This window comes from Orcinus orca, chromosome 10 (genome assembly GCF_937001465.1).
Source record: "Orcinus orca chromosome 10, mOrcOrc1.1, whole genome shotgun sequence".
Lineage (NCBI taxonomy): Eukaryota > Metazoa > Chordata > Mammalia > Artiodactyla > Delphinidae > Orcinus > Orcinus orca.
The window spans coordinates 77,669,082-77,679,958 of NC_064568.1; the positions used below are offsets into that span (position 1 = coordinate 77,669,082).

The 10,877-nt window shown below is 33.2% G+C and overlaps 1 protein-coding gene across 3 annotated transcripts in view; it reads left to right on the forward strand.

The window, feature by feature from the left end:
* CD2AP (CD2 associated protein) overlaps nucleotides 1–9,841 on the forward strand; it is a 106,156-nt gene extending 96,315 nt beyond the window's left edge. For 2 of the 3 annotated variants that reach the window (XM_033423861.2, XM_033423864.2), the window contains 4 exons: nucleotides 156–325; nucleotides 542–596; nucleotides 2,899–2,962; nucleotides 6,893–9,841. In XM_033423861.2, coding sequence (XP_033279752.1) covers nucleotides 156–325; nucleotides 542–596; nucleotides 2,899–2,955 — 282 coding nt within the window. In that variant the 3' untranslated portion in view covers nucleotides 2,956–2,962; nucleotides 6,893–9,841. The remainder of the gene's footprint in view (nucleotides 1–155; nucleotides 326–541; nucleotides 597–2,898; nucleotides 2,963–6,892) is intronic. The other variant, XM_033423863.2, reaches the window with a different exon arrangement.
* Nucleotides 9,842–10,877: the final 1,036 nt, after the last annotated feature.

The following is a 10,877-nucleotide window of genomic DNA, read 5'->3' on the forward strand; positions in this document are numbered from 1 at the left end:
GTTATAAACGTCAAACTGCTTTTTGGATTTTCAAGTTTTTTATTTATCTTGGAAGTATTACTTCAGTTATTTATCTCCTTGCAGTAAAAATCTTTTGAATTTATAATGTAATATTAAATGTAAATACAAATTTTCTGTTTATTATATGTTTTCAGCCGTCTGTTTACCTTTCAACACCTTCAAGTGCTTCTAAACCAAATACAGCTGCTTTTCTAACTCCATTAGAAATCAAAGCTAAGCTAGAAACAGAAAATTCTTTGGATGAACTTAAAGCTCAGATTGTTGAATTGCTGTGTGTTGTGGAAGCACTAAAAAAGGATCATGGGTAAGTAGCCCTTATTTTCTTCTTTGAGCACTACTTAACACATGTGTAAAGAATTCTTTCAAATTATATCAAGTAAAGAAGTAATCTGCCAAGTTTCTAGTATGAGCAAGTTTGTTTTCAAAGAAATTTTTATTGATAGTGTCTCTCTAGGCAAAAAAGCTTGAATTAGAAAACATAATAATGAGAAACTCTATTAATTCTAGTTATTCTAATTAGGAATTGGAAAGCTTGGATAAGAAAACCCAGCCCAATTATGAAAAAGGCAAACCAGGTAAATCAGAAAGTAGTAGCTCGATTATAGAATTGGTTCTAGTAGCTTGATTATAGAAAAATGGCTAATAGGCACATGAAAAGATGTTCAACATCATTAGTCATTAGCACATGCAAATCAAAACCACAATGAAATACTACTTCGCACCCACTAGGATGGCTATAATAAAAAATATGAACAATACAAGTGTTGGCAAGGATGTGAGAAATTGGAACCCTTGTGCCTTGCTGGTGGGCATGTAAAATGGTACAGCTACTCTGGAAAACAGTCTGGCAGTTACTCCAAAAGTTAAATCTCATGTTCTCATATGACCCAGCAATTCCTCGCCAAGGTATAGTACTGCCCAAGAGAATTGAAAACAAGTGTTCAAACAAAAACTTGTACACAGATGTTTATAGTATTATTCATAATAGCCAAAAAGTTCAAACAATCCAACTGTCCATCAACTGATGAATAGATAAACAAGATGTGGTACATCCATACAATGGAATGTTATTCAGCCGTAAAAAGAAATGAAATACTAATACATGTTATATCATAGATGAACCTTAAACACATAATTTGAGGCTAGAAACGTCAAACATGGCTTAATTAGTCTTAAAAGTATTAGGAAAAGCCATTTTATTTTGGATCTGTGGTGTATCTATATATACATTTGGTTTTCTTTTCAGAGGACTTTGATCACTGTTTCTGCTGGGGTTGAGTTGGATATTTATAAAACAAATGGGTTGGAATAGGTGATTTGTAAGGCCTTTCTCTTAACTCTGAAAGTTTTTGATAATGGTATATGGTGAGGCATGCCTAAGTAAAAGTCAGGGACTTTTTAGAGCTCAAATAAATTTAAAAGATCACCTGCTATAGTCCCCTCCCTTCTTTTAAATGAAGAAATAAAGGTTTAGAGAGGTAAAGCTAATTATATAAGATCACACAGCTCTTAAGTGGTAGAGCTAGAACTCAAACTTGGATCTTCTATTGATTTAGAGATCTTTTCTCATAAACATTATTATGTGAATTTTAAAATGTGTTAACATTTTAAACATACTTCCGCAAAAGCCCAGTAGGTAAAATAGATCAAAGATCAGCTAATCTAACTAAACTGAGGGTGAGGGTTCAGGTGCTCCTCCCCTACTCCAGCTTCTTCTCTGGCCTCTAAGAGTATCTCATGGAATATGGAATCTGGTATAATACTCATCGCCAGAGACCATGTTACCACTGATTTTGAATTCACTGTTTCTCCTCCAATTCTTTGTTGACATTGGATTATTTATTTAAAAAAATATTGAGATTAACAACATGATGTATTTGTAGTTTGCAGAGCACTTCTACAAACATCTCTTAGATAGAAACATAAAGTTATCTTGAACGCCTACTTAAAAACATATATTATACACATTTATATCATATATAGAGAGGAAATTTGATACATGATATTTCTTGAATTCTTCAGTTTACCTTGGTTTAGGTTTGGCAAATTTATCCACAGTTTCTGCAGTAAGCACATTATAAACTGTAAGTTCATTTATCTAGTAAATATTTATTGAGCACCTCTCAGGTACCAGTTAGAGAACAATCTGATTTGTTAATTTTGACATTTTGCATTTTTGATACCAAGTGTGCTATAATGAAAGAATAAATCCACATACAAATTGCCCATAGATGCTCTTAAATAAGCTGTAGAATGAATAAAAATATTAATGACTTACATATATTATTTATCAGATATTTTAGAATTCTTTCCAAAGAGTATTTTAAAAGTCTTGAGTTCCTCTTGGAAAATGAAATGGAGGGGAAAATGACTATATAAAAATATACAAGGGAACCTAGAAAAATGAAAACATGAGTTACAGAAGAGGGATTGTTGGCTGCAGTTTTTTGTTTATTGGTTTGGATTTTAATGTAATAGTTAATTAAAAAAAAAACAGAGAAAGATATGTAAAGTCCAGGTTATTGTGTTAAAAATTATAATTTGCCTTGCATTGTGACATATTTTCACATTCATTTTCCCAAATTATTTGGGCTGTGTGTCCTGCCTTGGAAATGGATGATAACTGAATATGGAAAATTACCTGTATTCACTTAAAAATTTCTTTATCTCAAGTTTGCCATGATTTTGCTGTGTTTTTTAACTGTTGTATTGAATCATTTCAACTAGAGAATTTGAATTTTTTCTCAGTCAGTATGGCTGTTTCCTTTCAAAGTTTTCCCTATGTTCTGGGATATCAGACAACAGATCCTATTAACCTTAGTCAAATATATATTGTTTAATCAGAAGACTTAACAGTAATAAATACTTTGTTTTTAGGAAAGAACTGGAAAAACTACGAAAAGATTTGGAAGAAGAGAAGGCAATGAGAAGTAATCTAGAGGTAATTCATTTCTTCCAGCATTGAGATTGTAGTCAGCATAAACTAGACATGTTTTTTCCAACCCAACTGGGTGATTGGTTCCGCTACAAATTATGCTATCCTGCTTTAGTTGGACACTCCCTACAGCTTGGTCGCCATTTAATTAATCTCTTGTTGACTCCCTGCCACATTCCATTCATTCATTCGGCAAATGTTTTTTGAGCACTCTCTCTCATAGACACGGGGCACAAGGTATATACACTCATGAATAAAGCAAACATGGTTCTTGCCTCTTAAAGGTGTCTAGTTTTAGATCTTTTGCACTCAACACTCCTTCTTTCTTGAGCTATAGTTCTCTTTTCTTCACAGTTAAACTTTTTTTTTCTTTTTTTGCCTGGGGGCAGGGGTGGTGATGGTACTGGAATGGCTATAGATTTGCTGACTTTAATTTCTCACTGAATTGAGTTTACTTTGTAGCTAATGTCATCATCTTCACTCTCTGCTGATGACTGAGAGTTTCAGAGTGAGGAAACTAGGGTTTGGAATGATTAAGTCAGCAGTGGAGTTAACATTTTTAATAGAAGCAGCCAGACTCCAGAACCTTTGCTCTTAGGGATTAAGTTACACCATTTGAACCAGGAAGTCACTTAACCTCGTTTAAGCTTTAGTTGTTGAGATAATATGTGTGAAGGTATTTGGCAGATTATCAAAACTCCATTTTTACTCTTATATCTGACACATAACCTTTACTGGCACTCTCCTTTCTTTCCCTGAAAATACTCAATTTTCCCCTTTATTCAAAAAATAAAAAGCCCCCTTTTAGGTCTAGCTGCCCTCTTGATCTGTATTCTCTTTTCATTTGCAGTTCATTTGTTGCAAAAAAGAAAAGAAAAGAAAACAAACAAACAAAAAACAAGAAAAGCATACATTTACAATCTCTAATTCTTCACTTTTAGTTCAGTCCTTAACCCCTTGCATTTTGGGTTTACTGATGGCAACTCCTATGTCTCTTCGGTTTCTACAGCACTTCACATTTTTACCATCACCACCTTTTCAAAGTATGTCTTGGTTTATGTGACCCTGCATTCTTCTGTCTGACTTCTCCGTCTCTCCTCACCTAAGTGAGGTGTTCCTTCAGTGTTGTGCTTAGGCCTCTTCTCTGTGCATTCACTCTTGGCTCACCTGTGTCCAGGAGTATCATAATTAGCTCTGGTGCATTTGCCATTGAAATCTAGTTCTTTTCCCAGCTTCTGTCCTGAGTTTCCAGCTATTAGACTCCCTGGATGTTCCACTGTGAACTTAGACTTAGCATGTCCCCTGTCACACGTAGCACCTTCTTTTCAGATTCTGATTTTCTGTTTGTGTTGAAAGTTTGTTGCGCTTCTAGTCATGCAGATGTGGGACTTCCGTCTCTTCTAATTCCACTAACTTTTAGGCCTACTGGCTGTACTCCCTAACCATTTTCTCTTTATTCTCACTGTTTCTGTCCTTTTCTCATGCTCTTATCTTCTGCTTAGCTTGTTTGTTTCTCTCTTTCTTATCTTGTCTTCCCTTGCTCAGTACTTTCGAAAACTTTCTATTAGTTGCTGAATGAAGTTCAAACTTCTTGACTTGGCAAATGGGGTCTCTTATGTCCTGGTCCTAGTTTATCTTTCTTTCCTCACTTACTGATCCTCAACTGTCCCTTACAGTTAATTTGTCTGCATTTTTACTCTTACTATATTTTCATGGATTTTCCTTTTGTCTCACTTATCATGCCCAAGTTCTGTAGATTCTCAAGGCCCTGCTCAATCACATTCACTGAGTTGGCCACCAGTCTTCTGATTAAAAGCAGTTTTTCTTATTTCAAATTCATGTTTAGTTTTGTAAGAGATGAATAAGTAATAATTTTCTGTCATATCACTATTCACATTATGTACTTATTTTGACCATCTTCTATACTGTTGGAGGTGGGACCTTTTTCTGTTTCATCTTTGCCCTTAGCTCCTAGCACAGTGCTATATGCATATTAGATTGCTAACAAATTTTTGTCAAACTAATAAATGTTAGAAGATAGATATTAAAAATATATCTTCTAAATATATGTTAAATTCCCAGTGTGCAACATGGTAGAAATTGAAAAATTAAAAACAATGTTTTTTGACTTTCATTCCTTATATTTTATACATAACACATATTCATATATGAAAATAAAGGAATAAGGTTAGCAAGAGGAACTAATACAATACTAAATTTGTATATATGACTTAATTTGTCATAAAAATCATGGAAAGAGTCAAATGAATTATTTGTTTCTTTTTTGAAGAATTTCATTTGATTATATTTTCCCAGCAAAATCAGCTGTTACTTAGCCTCTCACTGACCCGTATTATAAATTTTTTTTTTTGGTGGGAAAAGTTCAATACTTAATACACTTAATAAGGCATTAGAGTCTTAGGATCATATGTTTAAAAGAGAAATTATATTTCTCCCCAAATTAAAAGTAATACTTTGAACTACTATAACATTAACATTATATAGTATTAAATTATACTGAGGAGTGGTACAGAGGACTAATGATGAACAATGAACATAAACATGCTAGAAGAGAAACTCCAGCAATGCAAGTATTTGCCAGATACCTAAATTTATGTGGCCAGCAGCAGTCTGTGAGGAGTATTACTGACTGCGTGCAGGGTTATTCTCCACCCTGACCCTCACCCCACCCGCACTCCCTCTTCTACCAATTTTTTTTTCTTTCTGTTTTCTATGCATCCTCACGCACTAAAATTCATGCAGTGGTTAATGTATCTTTGGAATAGAGATGATAATAGCGCATCAGGCTGAAGATTGAAGGTATTTTGTCTCAATCCAATGCTACTAACACGTTTGGCTAATAATCATATTAGCCAAAGAATAATATCAGGAAAGATCCTGGAATTAGCAAACCATTCTTGAATGGTTAGGATCCCTTAGGAGATTGTGAGCTTATTGAAATTATACTTTTTGACTGTAGCAAAATGCTCATCATTTAGTAGTGATCTATTTGTCAGAAGTTAGCCATAACATGTATTATTTGTATGCATTGTTGGGGAGAGGGATGATGCTATCAGGAGAAGGTAAGGCCTAAATGTTTCTACATGTAATGCAAGGTCAGAGATGATCAAAATACCATGTAATTGGGAAGAGAGTACAAAAACTGCGGCCTTTAAAGCCTTAGACCTTACCAGTACAAGTTCGGCATGGAACCACTGGCATGGTGTTTAATCTCTTTGATCCTCAACTTAGTTATTTGTAATATGTCAAAGTTAAATATAACTCTGTAGTTATTGTGAAAATTTAATGAATTTTTTCTAATTTTCTTCTAACGTTTCTTAAATTGTGAACTTCTGTTAAGCGAAGAATGTCTTCTACCTAACAGTGGAACTATTTTTAACATATTGACTGCATTTTATATATATTCCTGGGCTTTAAAGGCAATTTAATCTAGAACATACTGTTTACAGTTGAGAAAGTTGAAACCAAGTGAGGTTAAGTGGCTTACTGATATCACCTAAGCAGTAAGTGAAAAACATAGAACTAAACTGGTCCTTTTAAAAAAACAACAACATTCTGTATTGCCCCCTTTGTTTAATTATAGGTACGGGTACGTTTCTTAGTTTGGTTTCAAGGATACTCTTGATTTTTGTAGGGCTGATTTCTTACAGATCTTTCAAATGCTCACGTTATTTAACATTGTTCTGGGTGAAACAACTGTAGCTGCTTTTTTGTTGTTGTCACCTGTCATTTAGGAACTTGCATTGTGACATTTTCATCTGTTGAACTTTTTAAATATTTATTACACCATTGGAAATTGGATTTTAGAATGGAAATCAAAATCTGGAGGCTTGAAATTATGATCAGCTCTTCATGACATAGGATAAAATAAATAAACTTTTCTAAAGTAAAGATATTTTATCTGTTGCCATTTAGGTGGAAATAGAGAAGCTGAAAAAAGCAATCATGTCTTCTTGAAGTGACGTGCACCCAGTGTTCTCAGTGTTCCAGGGATTCAGAAGCAACACTATGAACTTCAACTGACTTGTTACTTAAAAATAACAAATGCTGATATCGTGATAAAGAAATATGCGTATATGAACTATTATATCTATAGAAAAATGTAGGCGGAGGGTGGATTTTTTTTTATATATTTTGTTTTGCCAATATGAAAAAAAGAGGCCTTATTTCTTATGTGCTGGGATTGCAAACTCTTTAGTTTGCTTGAAAATACTACTGAATCTGTATAAAAAGGAAAGAAAATTCACAATAGTTTTTTTTATTGAAACTTGTAGTATTATTTTTAAAGAGATCTATACTATAAATATGGTGATATCTTTACGAATAATCTGTAAAATATACCATTTGAGAGGGACAGTTTAGCTTTATAGTAACTATAGTCACTACTTTTCCCATAAAACATAAGGGATATAAACTTTGTATATATATATTTTTTATGTTTAGCTTCTTACCCAGGATTACACTGTTGTGCCTGTTTGTTTGCAGTTTGTGATACTCTGGGTGATGAAATAGGAGTTTCCTAGCTACAAACCAGATTACTCACCCGTGCATATAGTAATAACTGTAATGAACTAATCAAAATAATTTCTTCAACTTTTGGAATATTTTTTTATTGCTTGCACTATAGGATTCATAAAGGAATTTAGTTAAAATGTATTGGATTGTTAAATATATTGGGGAAAATATGAGCTATATTTTAAATTCATTAGGTCTAAGGAACTAAAAATGTCAATTTAACCCTTAACTTGTTGTGCCTAGAAACTACAGCACATATAATATGCAAACACCAGCCTATTGCTGTACTTTTCTGTTTATTTTACAGGCTCAAATGTTACTCATTTCATAATCTTGTGATTTAATTCTTCATGCCCCTCCATTTGATTTTTAATAATGGTAATGTTAGAAAAACAAAACTCCAGAACTTTCAGAACTTCAGTATGCAGTTTCATACTTTGACAAGTTATCATTATGTAAATACTCAGGTTTTACATTGTGTAATTTACCTACTAGACTAAACTAACTGGTGGAGATATTTGGGGCTGTCATTTAGGTAACCAGCTTTATAAAGAGTGTTTAGTAGGTCACAGAACGTAACATCACAGCTTATTTAAAACCAAATAGTTGGCCATATTCAAAATGCATTTTCACAAAGTGGGTGAATAGCAGTTTCTTCACGGTCACTTATGAACAATTGAACTTTTAAAAATGTTATCTACAGATAATATGTCTCAAAATATGTGGGTTTATATTGAAAGTAGAAAATTTGATCTTTTTTTGAAAAAAAGATTTTAAGCTTTATTATAGCAGATGACTTTCAGATTTTGAGTACCATCTATCATGCTTCTATTTTGTGTTCTTTAAACCCCCAAACCAATATTTTTCCTTTAAATTTTAGTTTTAAAATACTGAAATCTTGTGTTAATGAAATTCTGTCATATTGTTTCAAATAAAAGTGAAATAGAAAATAATAGAAACTCCAATACATAATTACTTAATGGTAAATTCACAACTTAAATTAGTGCTTTTGGGGAAATCTGTGCATTAAGTATGTACATTCTAACTTCTTAAAGTCCTTGGGCTCTTCTGATGAGGTCACTGCTGAACAAAATTATTTATTCCTGTTCTAGTGTTTTTAAATGACTTGTCAAATGAATGATTTCTTTCTTAAATAAATTAGGTCTTATTTTAACATGAAAGTCTTCAGATAGAAATAAAAACAATGTACCCTGGAAATCACCCTCCAGCTTTATGACTGGAAGATCTGATGAAGTGCTCCCTCCTCACCCTAATAACGGGGTAGGGGAGTTACCAGCAGATTTCAGGCTGTTCTTAAAGTTTTTGTTGGTCATTTTCTCACCAGTGCATAAAATCAAGATGGTCATGAGTACTGAGAGACATTTAAAGTGTTTGCTTGTATACTCCTCAGTCAGAATTGAAAAGTAATTCAAGTACTATGTCTCTATTTTCTTGCCCTTGACCAAATAGTAAAGAAAAGAAAACCAAAATCAAAGGGAAAAATGATTACTTTAGCAATTTACCAGTATTTGCTCTTGATATAGGAATTTTATTAATTCCTGTTTATAAAGTTCATATCATAAAATGCTATGTAATTATATAGCTTTTACTTGGGGGTAAATCTTTTTTTTTTTTTTAGTGAATGAGTATAAATTACAGAGTAGAGGTGAACAGCATGGCATCTGTCATTGCCAAATTGGTAGTGAATGTTTGCTATTCTTTGAAAAACATAATATTACTAATTTTCCTAATTATATTTCAATATTAGGAGTATTGTGTGTGTGTGCGTGCGGCCACCAAGCTTTGGTCATACTATAAAGCTGTTACCTCTTTACAAAATCTAAGTCTGAAGATAGGAAGAGAGAATGGGCCTGGTGTAACAGAGGATTCTCTTTTTATGCTTCTTACTGTGATCACAGAAAAAAATAAACCCAAGTGCTCTCTAGATGTGTTGGTAAACATTTTATGCTTGCATTTAAACTTGAAATGTATGAAAAGAATGAGACAATCAGTTCAAATCAGAAATGAGAAGTGTTAAAATTTAATGGCCTTGTTTTGCTGTAGCAATAAAATGACCAAGTGCAATGACTTGATTTAATAAAATCATCTTTTAAAAGTTGCTGCTATGAATATTTTTAGCCATAAAATTTTATCCTTGTTGTAGCCTGACTTGCCTTCAGTAACTGTTATGTAATGCAGTTGGTGTTGTGGTATTCTAACATTCCAAAAAAATAATAATATATATTTATGGAGAAACTCAAAACAGTATATACTTCACTGACTTGTTTACAGGTGCTGTAAAGCGTGCTTCTCCCTCAAAAAGAAAATAAAGAATAGTATTGCCAGTTGTGTCAGTCTTTATTGGTTATTTTTCATTAACTTCAGCATATGCTGATTGCAGAGTATGATGAAAATTATTTTATATTACTTTGAGTTTTCCAAATAAAAGAAACAATGTAAATAGTAAAATAAAAGCATTCAAAGTTCTAGACCTATGTGACATTTACTGAACCTTTGTGAGTCTTTTCTTTCTACCTGGAACTGTGAGATGATAATTCCTACCTCACAGGATTATTGGGAGAATTTGAAATGATTTATATAAAGTACCTTATCTTGCCATAGAGTAGATTTTTTTAAATGGAAGCTGCTGATTTACTCTTCTCAAAAGCACCTTGTGGTGATGGATATGATGTAAATTAGGCACATGAGATTAAGAGAAAAGGCATAGTATGTCCTCTCCCCTTGATTTTGAATACAGCATCCCTTTCTTTGGAGGAGATACTGCTTTCATTTGTATGATATTCGAAATGGAGCTGAGAGTACTTTGCCCAAATTGAATTATTGACTCAGAGACTGAGATTTTAAACATTTGAAACAAAGAGCTAGTCTCAGCATGGGAGCTCTCCACAGTTACATTTTTCTGTCATCTGGAAAAAGCTGATTTGGAAGAACTAAATAGAGTATAAAGATATGGCGACAGAATTCAGAAGGATTTTAAGACTGATTACAGTCATTCCTGAAGCCCCACTACCCACCCATTGCTTGGTTCCTTAAGCATAAACCTGCACGTAAACTTTTTGGTTTCTGAACTTGCGACTGGATGTCCTGGTAAATATAATACAAAAAACAAGATACAGTCATCCCCCCTTATCCACGGCAGGTACATTCCAAGACCCCAGAGGATGCCCGGAACCGCAGACAGTACTGAACCTCACATAATACTATGTTTTCTCCTATACATACCTGTGATAAAGTTTATAAATAAGACAGAGATTAACAACTAATAATAAAATAGAACAATTATAACAATATACTCTAGTAAAAGTTATGTGAATGTGGTTTCTCTTAAAGTATTTTACAAATATAATGCCTTTTCCATCCTAAC